Here is a 21,219-nt window from a genome sequence, read left to right as displayed (position 1 = left end):
GAGGGAAATTCCATCAGCACACATTAAGGAACCCGAGTGGAGAAGAAAGTCCATCCAGGACAAGTAGCAATCAGCGGCTTAAGAGAAAGCGGCTTATGCAAAGCGGGACGGCCGCAGTATTAGGTACGGGTGAGAATTCCCCAGATCAGGGCCTAACGACATTTCTGTATATGACGACGCCCCGGCTCGACGAGCTGGTTCATTCGCCAACAAACCAGGAGAGACAGTTTTCTTCCTATTCCAGTCGCATCTGGCACCTTGAACTCAATTCCTACCCTATCCGAGTGAGCGTACCCATAGACTCTCCATTTCTTGGTTCCTAATCCTGATTTTTCCCTCTTTTACACGCGTCCACTCACCGAGGTAAGCCTTCAATATCGTAGTTCATGGCATATTTTTTCTTTATTAATTTGTCGAAAAAATATGTAGCAAAGGGCATTGGCGTTGACGGCCAGTCGCTGGAATTTTTGTATGTCAGCTCGTTACACGATGTTTCGTCCCACTTGTCGTCTACAAACTTTCGCGCAGAGTCTACTTTCTCCGTAGCATGCCAACAGAACGTCAGCTAAGCATAAGTGTAACTAGGGGGTTTGCGTCATGGTAGTGAGAATTCTCTCGGTGGTGCTGGTAGACAAACCAACTTCCCGTGCATCCTGCCGAGTCGGTGGTTAGATTAGCTAGCTCGAAACCCGCCCTAGCCGCCCATCTTGTCGAATTTCCGGATTGTCGACGACATCGTGTAGACAGTCTAGCAGATGACAAGGCAGTCGCGATCAACCGAGGGTTTGGACCCCTTTCCAAAGCTTCGCCCCATCCAAGCAATCCTCCTCCGCTTTACATTACGAGGTCGTAATACCATCCCAGAATCTCCATTCCACTGCAGCTACTACAACGGGCGGCGATGGAAAAGGACGTTCTGCGCGACTGCAGAAATTTGCATGAACTCATTTCCATACGGTTTTTAGAGATCGCTTGCCGGCTGTCTAACATCTAGGCGGCTGGCCAAGATAGTTTCAGAAGGAAGCTAGCTGTAGGGTAGAAGAAAATTGCTGCGACAGGTCAGATATAATAGCAGCGACTGAACAAGCATACGTACTAACGAATAGAGAAGTCTGGTACAGGTATTTGTAAGTACGGCCCCAAGTACTAGCAAAGGCAGCATAAAAGAAGAATGCCTGAGGCATTCTTTAGGGAAAGTTCGTACATGGCCCAAAAGGCCTAATCCTAAAGCACATCTGTTCTGTTCACTTGTTCCCAGAACAACATATGGTTGTTGGTTGATAGTGGCCGTTGACTAAACCCGAACCAGCCGTTGGCAGAACTGGCTAAATGCTTCAATCTCGTTACAAGACTCAGACCCAGACATACAAAAGGGTTAAAAGCGCTTGAGATTGTACTAAACATGGGCTATCTACAAGCCCACAAGCGAGAAATCTGTGTATGCATATGTATCTGAGTTAGTAGCGACCGTTAATGAAGGTAGTCAATAAAGTAGGACCTGGCATGACACTCTAACCCATACCGTCATCACGCCTTCGTGTCTGCATATCTGGATGTACCTATATGTATTATGTGGTAACAAATACATACGGGTATACATGCTGACCCAGCTTTTGTACTTCTGGAGTTAGTTAATAAGACCAAGACTATAACTTTGAATTTAGCTTTGGCCTGTTTTACACTATGGATAGAGGTAATTATAGCAGATGTCCTCTAGTCACTTAGTGTTTTATTAGCCAGGCCATAAACGTATACGTCAATGCTAATGACGGTAATAGTCACAGAATACTAGGTTTTCTCAAAAAAAAAGACATAACAATGCAATTTCAGAAAATGAAAATATAGTATTTTTTCTAGCAAAGTCATAGTATTGAATTGGGTACCCACTGGGCCAGTTGGTTCATTGATTGATCCCGAGGACACCATCTTGCGAAATTCCGCTGCTGGCGCGTGACACCTTTGAATCGTGCCGTAGCAAATGCACGTCGAGTTTCGTATTCGCAGCTACCTTAGTATTGGTCAGACAGTTATCCACGTGCACGGAACAAACGCGTTCGGATTTGACTCCAAGATTCATGTATCCCTTGACACCGTATTATTGCAACGTGTTATCTTTAGCTTTAGAAGTGAAATAAGCTGTTTGAGTGAGGCAATCTAGTTTTATGGATTGCACATATGTTTGAGTCAAACAAAGTCAATGCCTTTTTAATCCTTGCTAAATCCCTATATAGGTTTGTAAACCATACGGCCTACATGGGCACTTTATTTAATAACGCCCCTTAGAACCCCCGGTAACAACACGTAAAAGCTGTTCCTGCTTGTTCTAATAAGATCATAATCCACATCTAGTCGCTTAGCCTTCACACGTCTTGGCTCGGTTCGATCTCTGTGCGACGTTACTGCCTTAAAGTTTTAGAGCCACTGACGCCAACTGCTACAACAAGAAGGTGCCAAATATCGACCATTTTCGCTAGCTTATATGCCAGAGCGCTGTTGTCCAGTTGTTCCGCCTACTTGTCGAATAGATAAAAGACGTCAGCTGCTGTACAGGGGTACTAATAGTAAGTGATGTGGCCAGCGGGAGCATGTCCGCACTTAACCGCAGACACGCACACACACATACATGCACTTCACACGCAACTTCATGGAGTATTATTTTTCAAAAAAAAAAAACTGCAGCAAAGTGAACAATAGCGCGGTATCTGGCATTCCGTATTCTGGTATTCGGTATTGGTACGTTCCATTTATTGAAATGTTATGTATTTAATCGTATTGCGCTCTTTTCCGTCTTATAGAAGCGGCCCGCACATTGACGATCGAGGAGACCGAACGTCGAGTAACAACAGTGTCTTCCATCACGCTATGGCCAAGCCAGTCGGTGCTCAATGATCAGTATACGTGTGAGGCGCTCCATCCAGCGTTGCAGCCAAATGGCAGCGGTAGCGGAAATACTAATACGGCTGGCAAACATATGAAGATCACAGCTCTCGTTCGTGTAATGAGTACGTATTGTGAGGACGTTGGTTTGGTTGTTGATATGCAAAATACAATGAACTAGGAAACTATGTAAAATGATAATCAAATTAGATCTAGAACGCTCAGTACACAATGCACTCCGGCCAAAAAAAAAATCGATAAAGAGATATTATATAAACATGCTTAATGCCCGGCTCTCGGCCTGGAGTGCTCCAAAATTTCAGCCTCTGAATATACTTCCAACGTTATCACAAATTTTATAGGATGGGCGTGTTCGGCGTTATAATTACAACAACCCTTCAATGTTTATGTTGACCATCAATAATTATACTTACTCAATTTCGAGCTGAGCTTAATCGTACACACAATTTATCATATCAACCAGTCTTAAACACTGTTATTATATGACATATACGAAGACTCGTACCTTCAAAAGATCACGCTAGCCTCAGCTTCTTTTGTAGTTAGCAAATCTGACCTAAATATCTGGGTTGGCTATTGCTACGCAACGGTAATTTGCGCAAATGCATCGTCACGATGAAAAATCCCATAAAAAACCGCTCGACGGCGAAAAAAAATCCATACAAGTATACTTTATAACTTTGTATCGAGTGAATCAGCTGGAGAATAGTCCATGCACATATTATTAACTACAGTTCTAATTGTGGAAAAAAGGTAGAATTAACATAAAAAAGAGACAATAAATAACTTGTTTTCTCCACAAATGATAAGAATAATGAGATTGTGCCAAATTATAGACATCATTTAATTTATTCAAGATAATGATGCGTATTGTTATTAACAAAATGATCTGAGCTTTTTGTCATACACTGGAGAATCCTACCCTTATCTGACCGATCAGGAACCAAGCAATGCTGCTTATATTTATATTATTATTTACTTTTATAGACATAAAAGATTCAGGTGTATTATGGTTGAGCCACTTTTCAGCCGCTGTCAGATTATAGAAAACGATTATTAATGATTTCTATGACAGCCTGACAAAAGTACTCATCTCGATGTTTTCACTTTTTTCGAAATAGTAAGAATGCTAAGCTTTCTTTGATAATATGTTAAACATTGACTTCGATGCACACAATTAAAGAGAAGTGAACTTTAAACTAGTTCATAGTAAGGAGGGCAATAACCTGCTGGGAACTCGTGGACTCCAGGTGTACATTTTACGTAAGTAATCTGTTTGTCTCTATATATGCTGCGCATCGTATGGTGTTCATTGACAAAAGAAGGAACAGCTTCTCTAGTTGTTTCTTCTTTTCTTTAATCTAATCCTATGTCACCTTGTTCAGGATCGTATTCCGCTACTGATGAGACGCCTCTTTTCCAACGAATATATCCTTCCTTTGTCTTTCTTGTCGCTCAGAAGTAACGAGAATATGGGCTTGGCCTGCTCTTGTACTTTAATCAATGGCTGGCAGATAAGCTATAGTTTGCTGCGCGTATCCGTATATTCAAAGCCTATTCGTATATTAAAGCACTCGCTGCTCCCGCAAGATCTGTGGAGCTATTACCTCAGAAAGATCCGCATTATCAAGAGCAACAACCTATGTCCTCTGCGAGGCTACTTCCAGCACGAATGGTTTCTAAGAATGAAGTATGTACCACGACGATCTGCATCCCTTTTATTAATCTGCTCACTTTACGTATGTCGCGCCATAATCAGTGTAAATCAGGGATTAACGCGGTACACAAAAGCGTCCCGGTGAAACTTGCTTGGATCATTAGTGCGGTCAGGATGCATAATATTGAGACGGACAGGATTGAAGTGTATCAAGTCTTCTATCATACTGTTACTGATATGGACGAGATTTCGCCCTCGCTAGAAACCGCTAAACATCTCATCGATGCTTGAAGGCGGCGTGAGGCGACATCACAGCGGCGATTAGCGTACTGTCGTTTGATCACTGGCTGATACATAGCACTGCTATGGCTATAATGGCAGCAACAACTCGATACCTGGTTGCAAGCACCTCAAGCTGAAGCTAGGGATCCCGTCGACTTCTTATAAAATATACCCCCAAACAAGCCCTTTGCCCCTGGTAGAAGAACGCACGTAGCACGGAGTTTCCTTTCTTCTAGACCTTCGTTTTTTTATTCTGTACTTCTTCTATTCAACTGGGTAGTGGTTTTATGGTAGGTCATATTTCCACTTCTTGTACGTTTTCGCTTTTTGTCCCTGATAAATCGTCCCATGTTGTCCTGCTGCCCAGTAGACAATTTTAACCATGCTGTGTATCATATTCCAACTGAGTCAAAGGACTCAATGCAACGGGTTACGCTATACAAGCTACACAGGGAACATCACGTTGGTTTCAGGGGCCTTTTCACTGTCCTGCCTTCAGCACGCTGCATCTTATTGTGAAATGTACCACCGTTGGCAACAAGTGGTGGTAACAAAATTAAAAGCGACAGAGCTGTCCTTTCCCAAATCGGCACTGTTCACCCCCAATTTAACTGGCCGTTGGTACACACCATATACCGGCCTTTAACTATTAAGGGCGTGCTCGTGTAGAAATCGCAGTGAAAAAAATTTACGTTATCCAATCCCGTGCTGTTTCGCCTCTGCTCTACTTCTGTATTGAAGACGTTAACAACGATCATTTTACGAGAGACAAATTTTGGTTTGACAATAGAAATAACATAAACATTGCCTTTAGTACGATTCGATCAAAGCGGATGATAAATGCTTGTCTCAATATACACATCTTTTGAACAAAATACTGAAAATGTGGTTTATTCAATATGAAATGCGCTAGCACGTTTACACTGAGTTTTATTTTCCTATCCTATGCACACACATAATAGCATCCTAAACGGTTCCTGGGACCTAGGAAGCGATGAGTTTTTTTGTTACGCTATCTGAACATACTTTCATTAACAGTGAAGGGCTAAGCCGTTGAGTAGAGACTGACAAATTGTTGGCTAGAGGCTTATCCAAGCCGCTTCTCAACTAGCAACTACCTATTTTCGTAGTCGTTACATTCGATCACCCCTACTAGCTGTACCGTGCCCACGCAGCATTCGCGTGTCCCCCCTGCGGCTACGTTGAATACGTGTCACGTTCAATATCGTGTTTGAAATACATGCATACTTCAATGAAGTTGCTACTCGATTCAATAGAAACGTATCCCAAAATATCGGGAAATCGTTTTATATGACTGTAAATATATTTATGGTTGATAAGTCTATACGAGATGCAGAAGAAAGGTGGAAGAATGGGACGTTGGATGGATCGTCCGTTTCCGTCGCGGCTTCTGGACAAATGCGTCTCTAATAGAGTAAGGAGCTGCTTTTAAAAATTGGTCAGATGGAATTTCATCGTATGATGCTAATAAAATTTGTTTCGTAGTTTTCTAGAAGATCTCACGAGATATCACATGCGTATGTCTCATTCTCTGCCTTGCCACGAGAACGAGAGTTAATTTTCAGGCCTGTTTTTAGATGGGTCTAACGAAGTGGGGATTGTCACACCTAGAGTCTGTCATATTACCATGGCCCAGGTATTTTGACCTGCTTATGTACTGTTTGGCTTGGCATTACGATCGGCAAATACATTTATTTACAAATGATGCCTCAGCAAGTTTCAATTCAGTAACATAGTTATGAGCATATTATAGAAATCAATAGGCTGCTCTGATAGTCATATAATTATTTCCACTGTCTCCTTCGTTCGTCGTCATAGATGCGGAAAAGGATCTTTCTAACTGGCCATCACATATATACCTAAATCATCAACTATAACTATAATGGTAGCTATGATTACTAGAAGGAAAATAACAACGCTGGGAGACCATAGGCTATGCACGACAGCACGGTAGAATTGACACTATAGAACACACGGGAATGACACGGTAGAATTGACGATATACACATCTGAATAAATCATGTAAACTTGGCCTCAGCGAATGCCGAAAATCGTTTTAAAAGCAGCCGTCAATGTTAGCTATTGTATTACTGCACACGATCGTCGTTTTCGAAAAATTCTTCTGATTTGCGGACAATTATGATTTTGTAACTCGATTTTGTTCGTCAATTCAGTAGTGAAAGTGATATTGTAGGACCTACTGTAGTGTGTGTGTGTGTGTGTGTGTGATTGACCTAATTTTCACTTAGTGCCTAATGATAATAGCCCCGTAATAATAAAGATATTTCGTTAGATAAATGCATTACATGTCAAAAACCCACCTTGCACTATCACGCGCGTAGAAACCAATGCGGCACTATCCTATGATCAATTTTTACAAACTTTTTTAAACGATACTTATTATATGCTCGGCACTATCTGCGTGCGCCTGTGCGGGAAGGCCTTTAATAACAACCAGCTTTGAAGGCGCTTCAAGAGGTGTCTGTAAATTACTGGTGCTAACTCTCGGCGGGGTTGCTCATAGATCAGTCAAAAGCGTATATTTTATTTTTTTTCTCTAGTAACGAAAGTTCGTTTCATATATACTTAATATTCTGCTCATTTTGCACGGAAAAGAGTCGCACATTTAGCTTCAGGATAAATTTATAGCGTACCCTATGTCACTGGGCGAACATCATCTTTCAGCGGCCCCAAACTCTACTCGAATTGAAGGTTACATAGAAGGGACGCCTGTCCGAGAAGGTGACGTGCTGAATCTTGTGTGCCGGTCACGAGGGGGCAACCCTCCACCAAATCTTCTCTGGCTTCGTGACGGCATATCACTTCCTCCGGAAATCATCACGCAACGCACAAAAGGTAGGCCTATTACAGTAGCAATTTCTATATATATTTGTCTGTGGGCGTAAATTATCTCTATAAATCGTAACGTTTTAGTTGTTCACGCCCGTGATAAATACACCTGCATACACTCGAACCACGACTGGCTGGCAGGGTGTAGATATTATGTAACATCATTATGCTACTCAAAGACTCAGGCCACTAATGAGCTTCAGGGTCGGACCTGCTAATGTGTTTATAGCATTGCTCGAGCGCCATGCACGTAGACGCTTTCGATCGGCTCAGTATTTGGCGTTTCATACTGATAAGCGCCATGTCACAATATAATCATGGAATGTTTACGCTGTAAAGCAAATGTGCATACATATGATTAGGCACGTATTATCGTGCGGATATCTAAAAGCGTCACCTATTTGCGCGCGTTTGAATAGCCCTTAGTGGCAGCAGTATATGCAGAAAAAATGCGCGGGTGCGATGATCCATGCCCGCCAGTGGATAGATACCAGTGTTTAAGAAAAGGGAGCATCGAGTTTCGGTTATTCCTTATTGTTATTTGTGTGTTGTCATGCAAGGCTCAAAAATATGATCACCTAAGTAGTTATTGCATAGCGTAGGCTCTATTGTTGATTTTGGGAAATAAAGAACCTTCATATAATATGAAGTTAGCTTTGAAATGACTATTTAATTTCCATCTTAAATGCATGTACAACTATGGTTGGCATCAATGTGTACCCCGCCTAAAAAGCTAGACTTGTTTACACGACTTGCTCTAGATGAATACGCAGTAGTACTCAGCCGTCGGAAACATTGAAGTTTACTTATGAAACAGTTTATAAAGCTCTTGTCTAGAACTCGTCCTTAATATTTGAAAATCTTACAAGAAAACCCAAATAAGATTGTTTTTTTAACTACACAATGCGAAAATGACCCCAAATTATAGTTAATAACAAGTTGTGTCATTAAAAGAGAAGCACTCAGATAACACTTCAATGCAATTTTGAGCTCCTCAAGCTATCTATGGCGTGAAGAGCTCATCTATGTATTAATTAGCTTGCCAGGCTATCTTCAAACAAAAGTCGATCTCAAACGATACTCAAATTGCTGCCCTTTACCTCTTTATCTTTCATTGAAGAAAAGTTTTACGGTACCATTTTGTTTTCAAGTACATGGAAGCTAATAGGCAGTATTTCGCTATTTTAGGTTTCGACATACGGACACACATATGACAGAAACTTTTAAAGAGCCAGCAAAACTTTACACTATTAAAGAGTATGTTTGTCACAGAGTTAGTACAGAGCCACTTAGAATAAAGAAAGAAAGATAGCCTTCTGGGCAAAGCAAAAAAGACGCCTTCCCATGCATGGATTGGAAGCTCAGTTTAATTATTTAGCCGTGTTTCTTTGGGTAATTGCATGGCATCTAGGCAACCGGATATCTGAGAGCACTCTTGACCTGGAACTGCGGGCTACAGATCATGGCGCAGAAATTCAATGTCGGCCCGAGCTCAGCGTGTCGGGGCAAAGCCCGTCGCCCCAAGTTAGCTCAGTGGGAAGTCCTTACAATGGTACGGGCCTTGAGGCGTCAGTACGACTCACTGTGTATTGTAAGTAGCTTTTTTCATGGATGAAAAAATTTGCGATGATTTTTTAGATAATTCTAGTCACCTTTCATTCTCTTTATTACCACAGAATATTTACGTTTTGTCACAATAAATTCTATCCTCCTCGTGGCGCGTCCACGCCTTCCGGAAAAGGACGCTATAATGTAAGATTTCTTTTTCAACCTTGTCATCGATGAAAACGACCATATCCAAGTTCTATATCTAATCTGAAACCACAGTATAGCTGAAACGAATCTCCCGCCAATTATAGATCCCGCTACCTAACATATGACAGGTTATAACTTCGAAAAAAGCTCTGTCTTGAAATGTGAAATTGTTTATATACGGCCTTGAATGTGAACGTGGCCGCGCGCGCAGATAACGGCAATGGGATTTTTAGAACGCTGATTGGTTTCGTGAAATCTCCAACGAAATGAGGAATTCCACACGAAAAGGACACGTACTAACGACATCTCCTTTCTCATAAGTCGTAAACAAGCGTGCTGATGGGGTCCCGCGAATTTCAAACGCGATGAAATACTGGCGATAGTTGTCTTTTCGCCAGTGTTATCAATTAGCTAATCTACGACACGTTCTTGTTTTGGTGCAAAGAATGGCGGCACAGTGAGCAATAGTCGTCCGACACTGCTGGCTCGGCGTTAGAAGCCGATCAACAAACAGCTGTAATGTTTTGCTAATGCCTTCCACACACGGTCGCGTGTCCCCGTTTCAGGTAGCAGCACGTCGATGTAATTTTACAAATTGCGAACAAAATTGGCCCAATGAGCGGAGGCGTACTTACCAGCCAACGGCTGTAATTTACACTCTCATGGACCATGTGGAGACGAACATAGATAGCATGTATCAACGTTTTCAAATGACATACTTCAACATTTCAGTCAGGCCTTTTAAGAGCGTCGATTGATGCGGTTTATCTTCCGTTCCGAGGCGTTAAAATTGCTACACAGAGGCAAGTAGCAACGCTGGTCACTGACTGGAAATGCGCGCTGTTAGGTTTGTCGACATTTCACCATTGAGCAATGGTTACTGCAGCATTATGTTACCGTACCGTTTCGTGTGTCTGAGTAAAACCCATCTGAAATAATGCCTAACAGCTTAAATACTGGAGCCTGAAAAAGGACATAGCAGAGTATTTAGGATCTACTAGATATGTATTATCTAACTGCTGTCACCGATTTCGATATAAAAAGCTGTTCCAAATCGCTACGTGGTGAAGAATACGGTCCACAAAATATTGACTTTACAAGCTAGTTTGTACATTCGGCCTATCGTATACTGACCGAGCTTGCAACTACGATCTTCCATTGGTTTCCGAGCGAATAACGTACTTCAACGAACTGTATGAAAAGAAAATCGGGAAAAGAATCTAAGTCAAGTAGTAGTTGCTTGCGTTCGACTATCCCGCAGATGAGCTGCCTACCGCCATTTTCAGATAAAGTACATTTGCATTGTAAATCGGTGGCCTGAATCAGTGTAGCGGGCTTAGAGTACGTATTAAAACCAGGTTTGCCTCCCGGAGTTCAATGGAGGGAAGGTGAAAAATCGGAAATAAGCACTTACTCATTATCGGGCTCACCACTATACACCGTTGCCACCAAGACCACGTCTTTGCTTCTTAGGTTAGGATAAAGCATATAGGTTAATGTAACAATATTACAATCGTCTAAATTGCTTGTCACCATATCCATTTTACCTTCTTGGAACGAAGAGGTAAAACGGGCCACACACAGGAAGTACATTGGTTATTGACGCATCTCCAATGACGAACGTTTCTTATCGATTCCATAACAGTACTATACCGTTATATTAAATTTACTGTAAATATCGGCACACAAAACCATGTTTTGCGTAGCGTTAACCCGGATGATTATTTTTAACGCAGAAAGTATCCGGCCAAATTGCCTTTAGTTTGTACGATCTGACTCGGTCAATATTAAAATGAGTGCCAGTGATAATAACTTTATTTCTTATAATAATAATAAAAACAGTTTATATAGTTTTATGTTACATTTTAGCCTAATGGTTTTGTGGAAGTACTTCGATGATCTCATTATTTACACACCTATTTGCAAAACCAACGCGGGGGGAAAATTAACTCAGTTTAATTTGTGTCAAATTTATGATCTATAACCATACAAAAAACGGTTCCTTGTAACTAAAGTAAAGCAAAAATATATTATAAATACGCAGAGCAAACATGAAAATTATTTTTAGATTGAACCTGACGAATTTCACTTTTGTAATCCCTCCAATAGCCGTACGTTTTGAGCAGACCTTTACACATAAAGAACTAAACTTAGATTTTTCCTACTTTTAAATGATATTTAAAGAACTAATTTTTCAGAGTACATTCTTCAATTATATTAGAATATCCAGAAAACTCCAAAGCGATCCGTGAATTAAAACGGATGAAAAAATTGACTGACTATTTTTGCGCACAATAGTCTAGGCAATAACACCTGTTCGTCCGTTTTCTCTCTGATCACCTTTCTGAGCGCTTTTTTGCGAAGTGCTTTCAAATATCGTTGCAAATTATCAAGGGCAACGAAAAAACCAATAAAGTTTGATATATGCGTCCCGAAATCAACAAAAAGGTAGGCGTTAGTCTTTTGCATGGGGATTCTTCATGCCTAAGCCAGTATTGAAAGTGGTGCAACGTTTTAGCTAAATGCTAATAAAGCCGCAACGTTAAAGCTCTAGAGCTCGATCCCACTGCTCTGCATGGAGTCTAGTTTTAAAAGTCGATCTCATACCACGCAAGTGGTATTGTGATCGAGATGACCTGGTAGATTCCTGCAATTTGAATAGGCCCCTGGACACACCGAAAAGCATAACAACAGTCGTTATAATTGTGGTCACAGACTGCTATCGTGATGCTTAAGCTAGAATCGTTCCTTCAAGCATCTTTACCTCTTTTTTATTTACATAAATTAATGGCACACGCTACTCAGCCAGGAGTTATACACAGGGAAACGCTCGTTATAGTTGTATCTAAGAGCCATACCTGTTATGCTACAATGTCAATATTTCATAAGATCGTTGAAGTACTCTGATTTGCCGAGCAAATATTTACACCGTCTCGTAACCTCTGCTAAATATGTACATTTTTGGTTTGTTCATTTTCCTTTTTTAAAACGAACGTTATTTGCATAACTTTTTTCCTGAATGAAAGTGACTGCAGCATAACGTGTTAACGTTTTAGCTTCCTGAAAGACAAAGTGTACTTTCATCCGACAATGTCACATTTAGTCTGTTCTGTTTTCTAGCCTAAATGATAAGGAATAGGCAGAAGCTGTGGATGCGTTGTCTCACATGACAGACGTCCGCTTTTCAGTTTACTTCCGTAATGTTACAGCCAAACAAGAGCGTATACAGTTAACCTACGAAACTTTTATGTCAAGAGGCAATCGTAAAGTGCTAAGAATCATTCGATCGCAGTAAAATGTAGTGTCACACCTTGGGAAAAGCAAATAGCTCGTTCGAAACTCAAAAGCCGCAATGCTCTAGAAGGGGGAATAAGTGGGGCCACATCTCCCAAAGATGCCGTCTGTATAATACAATCAACAAAACTTTTTATTAAAATAAATTCTGACATTTAAAAAAAAATCGAAGTAATACCCTCAACACCTTGCTCGACTTACTTCTTCTAGTTATTTGGTATCGTGGGTCCCACGCATTACGTTTATTTACTTATAACTAAATGTCGATGTACGCCATAGAGGTGTTGAAAGCGAACTACTAGGAAGGCAGTGCGACATCACGCTTCTTTGTTTTCTTCTTTCCTCCCGGGCCGTCTTGGCTAAAAGCAGGACCCATATACCTTCGCTTTTTTTTGGTGCAATGAATAGTCAAAGACAAGAGCATTTATAAGGAAAGCTACCTTTTCGATGCTGCCATGCACACTAGCTGCTTTTGCAGGATTCCCGGTTTCTCAATGTCAATAGGTATGATATACGAACGGAGACGATAAGGTCTACAACATGTAGCTATTTAAAGTGATACCTCTACATGAGTTATTCTAACAATGGCGGAGCTGCCCTGGACACTTAGCTAATGGGAAACCGACAGTGGCGTGAACGTACTCACATTGGGGCAAATTTTCTGAGAGTGCTGTAGCATAGCCGCCGGCTAGGCTCGACTAGGACGGGGAGGCAGCTTAAAGGGGAGAAGAATAACGGCAAAGTCTTGCCAGGAGTAGCAAACAGCTAGTTGTAGCCTAGTTGCTGGAGCGAGGCTTGATTCAAGCGACTGGTACTATCGGTATCGAGAACTACTAATAATGATCAAGAGAGAAAAACCAAGTGCCAACGCGGTCCAATTACACGATGTGTTGATTGCTCATCTGTGCGGATACCTGATGTCTAAAGCGGATTCCAGGTTGGTACGATGACCACACTGGTAACGTCCTTATTCCGCACACTGCGAGAAAACTTGAGATAATTTCGATATGCGGATTTGCTTGCAGTTTTTCGTAGTACAGCCCTTTACAGTTTATTGCAACTCTTTGTCCTGCAACCGATTGCCGGATTTTTTATGCATCGTCTAGGCTACATACTGTGTCCATTGCACCACGGATGTTAAGCCAAATCTTATGAGCGTCTGTTGGATTCATTAGCTTCTGAATAAAAGTGCTGTGCGGCGACCACTATCAGTTGCCGATTAGAGGCATAAACATATTTGGATTCTCTTTTAGACGCAAACATATACATAGAATGCCTAAACACACACAACTGCCATTGTCCGGAGACCTATTTTCGTCACCCAGGTAGCTGTCTGCTTCTATCTCCGACCGGCATACACCCACCTCGTGCCTGCTCATGTAACTGTTTCCGGCTTGTTTGTACCCACGGCCAAAGTACGATATAATCTGGAAGCGAACATTTTCGATAGCCTACTTGTCCGATAAAAGCATCATAGAGCCATAGAACAATATGTTGAAGTAGTGTGTAGGTGAATTAGACACATTAAAGTAATCCCGTTCTAAATCGAAAGGGATGTTTAATCTAGACCATAAGAAATGCAACGCTTTTTATAATATAACCGGAAATTGAAAAGCGTTTAGAGTGGTTGCTACACCGACGATAAACGTTTAAAAGGCCTGTTAGTTTCAGTGAAGTAAATTTCAAAAACCAGCTTGACCGGAATCATCGGGGTGAACTCGGTGCCTGGCTGTACCTTATAATATAAAAGTATTGCTTATTCATTGAAATAACAGCGGAAGGCTGACCGAGGAAGAGTCCGAAAAAATAAATACAAGTACGATAGACTAATGTCGTTCTCAGAAAAAGTTTTCTTGGGTGACGTACAGAATTAGCGCTAGCTACCTACGGTGTTCGTATAGTTATTGTATGCTTTTCCCCATCATTTTTCTCAATATTGGAATTCGTTTGTGAGTAAAAGACTGTGTGAACGGAAATGGTCTGAGAATGAGTCTATGAATACTTAGGTTACAAGCAGCTGGAAAGCGATCTTGGATTCACGCAGACCTAGGATGGCCTAGGTGATAAAGGAAGTCAGAGGCGGCCATAGTCGCAAGTCCAAGGAAGGTAATGTCACAAACAAGTCGTGTGTTTTGTAATGCAGGAGATCCGGTGCAATATAAGGAGGACATTATTGGATCTAATTAAGAAAGCCTCATGTGGACGCTGCGCATACAGAGAAAATAAAGCACGCTTAAAATAAATCGATTTTTGTTACTTTGCCACATTGGGTTCTATGCTCGATTTCTCCTTGTAACATGCTCTTCAAAACTAGCTCACTTGACGGTAAAGGCATGAGGAAGAGCCGTAGACAGAATCCACTTCCGCATCATATACTTTGCTCACGTATTCCAACGTATTCACGTAATTTGACAGCTCGAAATTGTATTTTTATGCTTATATTGGCGGCTTGGAAAATCCTCTATGAGATAAAAATTGGCGGAAGCAGTGTCTCTTCCAACGTTCGTACGGTGTCGGCAATCAGAATCTCCCCAAGAAAATGCTACGCAGGCACCGATCAAGAAAGTTAGTGCAAACGAGCCTGGTGATAAAATGTATGAATACATAAGCGTTTCTGAACGGCGGTGGCCCAGCTAATGAACAAACTGTGCTTGAACGCTAAGTTCAGGACCTCGCAGGTTCAAGTACGCCGACGCGTGTGTGCGCACATTAAGTTCCTCAATGAATAATGATACCTGAGAGTTTCGTGTGTATATAGTCTATATCACTTCTATCGATGATAATGCTGCCAATAGGAATAACCTAGGAACTCCATTGTGCCCCTATGCCTACAGTTATGTCAATTTCGATCTCTCATAAGCGATATAGTCTATATTAGTGATGATTTATCTCTATTAATTGTTGTGTCCATCGGGACCGGACTTTTAAAAAGTTGTTTCGATGAACGTCTGTTACTCGTCGGCCGAGGGTCGACTTAAACCCGAGTGAAAAGACCAACATATAACATATGGGTGCACTAATGGTTTTAACATGAGGCCATTCCGCAGAAGGCGCGCGATAATACCTTCAGCTTTTTAGAAAATATACCTTCAATTGTTCCAGATTTCTCCGCTCACTTGTAGGTTTACCAGGTAAATATCGTCTATAGCCGCTGAGTACACCACGATATCTGTGGCATCCATTAATCTATCTATCTAATTTTTAATGGCTATTTCTCTTCTTTTAGTTGCACCTCGTAAGGTGCTTATCAGCGGTACGAGTGAAGTAAGGCGAGGTAGTGAAGCCAACCTCCACTGCGCAGCGTCTCCTTCAAATCCTGCGGTAACCCTCGAATGGACAATCGACGGGATACCCGTTGAAGCCGAACCACGGACTGCGCTTGTTACACAAATGGACAAAGGCTACATTGCATCTAGCAACCTGACAATTCAAACCGACCCGTCAAGTGTAAGTACTCTTGCGCATCGATTAGGTCCAGGTTTTAAGGTTCATCAGAGCTCATCAGTGGTTATTACAGTGTTGTCCTGTTTTTTTATCAGATGAAAGCAATTTGCAACCTTATGAAGAAAAAATACAAATAAATTATCGTACATTTTTCAAAATAGTGATGCTTCACTTGTAATGATGTGCATTCTGGGCGTATTTAATTCTATATTATCATACTTGTCGGTACCACTATTAAAAATAATGAGGAAATCATATTCCTTTAATTAGGTCGAAACGCTCTATACCTACTGAAACTGAACAGGCTTTTATATAACAGTTGTGACGAAGTGTGACCGCAGACTGAACCAGAAGCGATCCCTCGGTCCACGTTTCATAGGTTGCATACGCTCAGTAATCAGTGTAAAGAAAAATTTTAGATTTCACATAATTCAAGCGGTAAATTTATCAAAGTCCAGTATAAGCAAACTATGTGAGACACAGCACACGATTTTCTTGTGGCCTCTGTAGCCTACACGTAGGCCTTTTTTGCGTTGTCTAAACGTTACCAACTTGTCCTTTGGTCCTTTTTTTTTTTGTTTTACAAAAAAGAAACCATATAAACGAGCCAGAGCAAAACTCTGTCCAGCATAAGACGCACATACCTTAGACCAAATCGGTTCTGTCGTTTCGGAAAAGCGCTGAATGTAGCATTGGAGTTGATACGAAGAATCACTGAATTAATAGTTTCATCATTAGGCGAGCGAGTGACGTATAAACTTCTTGTGGTTTTTGCATAAGGACCCGGCTGTGATTACTCACTGGTGGCTCATGTTATGTAGATAGACGGAGACGGCTGAACAGTTCGTCGGATGGCCACTCTCTCTGTACAGAACTGTGTGTCATGAAGACAGATGGTGGTATAGATATATAGTATATAGTTTAGTACCATAAGGCTCGCAGATGGCATAGAGACAAAGAGATTGGGTAGCATCATGAAGCTGAGCCATTGCTTCGACAAGCGTTGTTCCTTTGTCGGAGAGATCAAGGAAAAAGTCGTAAAAATATGACTCCCCTAGGAACAATTAACATTGTGCTATACAACCTTATTAATTTCTCGGATTTATCAACTTGTCTTTATCCTTTTTGGCTATTGTTTAGTTCCCAGGTAATAAAATTTTTTCCGAATGAGGGAACTGTGTGTGGAACGTGCTCTTGTCTGCACCATTCTTTATTTAATAGGCAAATCTAGTTTAACGCTTTAACGTCCGCAATACGTTGTCGGTTCCACTGTCATATGAATCTGTGACCAGGACTAGTCTTTCGAGCAGAAGACTCTGTTGCCTATTCACAGGGCTTGCCTGCTGCATGGTAATGCACAGCATTGCTAATAACTTAATATTGTTAGTAATCTTGGATACTTTAGATGACCTCTGTATGTGTGTAAGTGTACGGTTCGGAGTTTCCGATCGATGAGGCCACCGTGATGACTCGAGCTGGTTGTATAAATGGCCTCAGCGCGGTATGGGACACTGTGTAATGATCGCGATCTTCGATGTATAAAAATAGTCATGATTGCAGGATATTAAACACGGAACGATTATGTTCTAAGTGTGTTATAAACAATGTGATTCTACTCAGAGTTGGACAGCGAAGTAGATAGACGTTAGATCTAACAAAACTTAAGTCGATCTCGTATTTTACAGGAACGAACCGTTCGCATTATTGATTGTCATGCTCGGAGCAAAGATCTAAAGGGCAGTCCGTATGGTAGACATAGGCTCAACGTTACATGTAAGTATATTTGTCCGTGATGAGAAATTATTTCATTTAAGCCGCTCAAAATTGGACAGCGAACGCGTAGAGGGAAAGGGGCCTTACATATTCGTTTTGTTAGGTGCACAAAAAACAAGCAATTCCTATAAATTGTGACGTGGTGGTAATTACCGAAATTCATGTTTGTAGAATGTGATTTGTATAACTTTACTACTGCGGACAGGTAGGCGGGCGGAGTGCCGGCGTACAGTTACTAGATTTCAACTTCTATCCTCAACTGAGAATCAATGAAAATTATCTAAGCTTTCAATTTTATCGTCACACGTAGTTGTGTCTAACCTAATTTTGTCCTGGCTATATTTATTTGGAATTGGCTCAGGAATGCCACAGATATTGCTTACAGTTATTGGTATTAGATTTCTATCGGTCACCCCTTTAGGAGTAAACTCTAAGATTATAGTAATAAAAATGTATTGCAAAAACGATGTTAAAATGTCTACGTCTAATTTGAATACTGTTTTTTGAAGGTACCCACGCGTGTAATGTTCATGATTTCAGTTCTGGGTTTAGATATCTAGTTTTATTGTTAGCTGGGATTATTTGGATACGCATTCAAACAACCCAGCTACTTTGAAACTAACCTTTGATATACTTATAACATCTGTATTATGCCAAAACCTATTCCAATCACTAAAAAGCGGAAATTGATACTGAAATATTAAGAGTTTAATCGGTGTAAAGTGAAGGAGACTCACAGCCTTCTTAATTATTATTTATAGAAATCCTACCATCAGCTAATACATCGCTACCAACTTCACCTTTGATCAGCCGTGTTAGCAGTGACCTGTATACGCATTGTTTCGATATGCGGTGATATTGCGTACACGGAACAAAAACGGGTAACTAAGCTGTTTAAGGTTGAAGTTCGGTCATGTAGTCGATGCTAGGTCTTAAGGCTTGCCCTTCTTCGTATAATGTCCTAAAAAGCTTTGTTTATTGATTCGTTTCACATCACGGCACGGGTCAAAACTAAATTGATTGGGGTGAAAGGGGAGATAAAAGAAAGGTTTCGCGCTTGACGACCGAGGAAGAAAAGTCAGTTGTGTCCTGAACCGTTGCGGCAAGATCCCAATCACTTTCCAGGCAAAGATATCAATCCTTCCTGTACCAACTGGAGGTCGAGAGTATGCGTGTGTTGGTACAAGTAGTCTATAACAGATCGGCTGCGTAATTGTATGCAAAACGGCCTTAAACGTTCTTTGTTCATGAAAAGCGTTCAAACACTTCTTTTCTCATGTGAGAAGTTAATGTAACTTTGTACCTGAAGCCGCATCAAGGCCGAAAACCTGTTATCTCGTCTACCTTTTAAAACTCTAGTCACAAATCTAGGAAAACAGCCTTTATCAGGTTGGTTTAGTATTAAATTCACTCACATGATTAAGGAAGCATTGGTTGGGCTCGTTTAACTACGCATTTTTACGTCTTACTGAACATAGCATACGGGCTCCTTTTTCATAATGCATTAATCGTATTTGGACCTTCGTACACCGAAGCAAGTGTAACAAAACATTCTTACTGGCTCAATCAAGCCTAGAACAGAAGCCGTCGCAATATAATATGACAGTAAACATTATAATTGATTTAATGCTAACTATTCTATTCTAGTCTACTTATTCTAGTGACCAAATTTGAACGCCGATATGTATCTAACATAGAGTCACAAACATTTAAATATCAGTTGCTACGCGGTTCGTGGTGTGTGTCCTGCTTGAATTGCCTTTGCCGATTTAAGGAAATTGATGAATAGTAAATAACAAAATGACGGGAATAATTATTTTTCTTAGACACTTTTGACAGTATTTGCGACAAAGCGCTTAACGAGCATGTTAAATCTATTTAGTATTTTATCGTTATTGGAGTGCATTGGTTTCAGTTAAACTGCCCGCTATGTCCTAAAACCTTACGAAAGGCCTCCACATGTGTTCCTGTGTTTTTCGAGTTCTTCGGCTAACAATATAGCTTCCTCTGAAGATTTGTTTGCACACGACGGAGAAGTTTGCTGAGATCAGATTTTGATTTAAACTAGCGCTGGCGATAGTGCAAGCAGAGAGCTAAAGAAGTGACAAGGTACACAATCACAATGTTAGACCATAAAGGCGTAAGCTTTGGGCTGACCTTTCTACTTAACTCGCTACGGCTGCTGGTCGTGGCTCTATTTCGTTCCTTCAAGACCAAACCCGAGTCTGGGGAGCAGAATAAGTACAATGTGTTGTTACAGCGCTGCACTCAGAAGACGTTCTTACAAGGGTACTGGTTCCATCACGTCTCAACTACCCTAGTAGCGTCAAGCCATAGCCTGGTGTATACGGTACTTTACCAATAATGGATACACTCGCATTAAAATATGTGTACTTTGCTACGAGAAAGCCAGCAGAATAGCTTGTTTTATGGAATGAATGCAAAATGTAGCAAATGTCCATATTATGTCCGATATTTAGCAATTAATTAGTAGAAAGGGATCACAATGATAAATTAAGCATTGTAAAGACGACGTACGGTTTGTATTTAAATATAAAGATATTTGTAGATCTACTGCAGATTCATATTACTAATCTGCATTTTTATTATAAGAGGGCATTTACGAGAGACTGTACTGGCAATTTTCGAATATCTGGTTTGTAATCTATTACTATGTGAATGGGACAGCCTCGTTGAAATTCTAGTAAAACTTAATATCTCTCTCAGCTCTCGTTTGATTGATCTAACAGGCATGCATTTGATATGTTTTCCGCATGACTCTTCGATGCGTCAACAACTGAAGTCAGTCCGGATAGGCCTCAAATCATTGGGTACAAAGAGGGCCAAATAGCAAGACACATGTCTTCAGTAACCTTGACATGCCTCTGCAAAGGGGGAAATCCATTTGCCGAGCTTCGGTGGCTCAAGGATAGCGAACCTATCCCCACAAAGGACTTGACGATTCTGACCGATGGTGTTCAGAGTGCTATCACTTTCTCGGCTGATCGTAGCGATAACGGCGCAACTTATAGTTGTGAAGCATTCAATCCAGCAACAGCGACACCTCTGGTCGCCAAGGTGAAACTACAAGTAAGATGTGAGTACACATATACATATAACATATAGTATACATGTTACATGTATACTATATGTTATATATATATATATATATATAACAAGTGTTGTAAGTCAAAGGTCCCAATTATCGATAGCACAAGAAATAATCTGGCTCTACGATTTGACTG

The 21,219-nt window shown here is 40.9% G+C and overlaps 1 protein-coding gene across 1 annotated transcript in view; it reads left to right on the top strand.

The window, feature by feature from the left end:
- LOC111264601 (adhesion molecule nephrin) overlaps positions 1-21,219 on the top strand; it is a gene marked incomplete at its 5' end in the record, with an annotated part of 47,581 nt that overhangs the window by 7,816 nt on the left and 18,546 nt on the right. The window contains 6 exon segments of the mRNA XM_022840654.2: positions 2,796-3,002; positions 7,544-7,714; positions 9,120-9,299; positions 15,984-16,204; positions 17,887-17,974; positions 20,778-21,071. Of these exon segments, the coding sequence (XP_022696389.2) occupies positions 2,796-3,002; positions 7,544-7,714; positions 9,120-9,299; positions 15,984-16,204; positions 17,887-17,974; positions 20,778-21,071 (1,161 nt within the window).

The sequence above is a fragment of the Varroa jacobsoni genome, unplaced genomic scaffold (assembly GCF_002532875.2).
Source record: "Varroa jacobsoni isolate VJ856 unplaced genomic scaffold, vjacob_1.0 scaffold_879, whole genome shotgun sequence".
Classification (NCBI taxonomy): Eukaryota; Metazoa; Arthropoda; class Arachnida; order Mesostigmata; family Varroidae; genus Varroa; species Varroa jacobsoni.
Note: the sequence above shows the minus strand (reverse complement) of the source record. Positions and strands in the feature narration are given on the sequence as shown.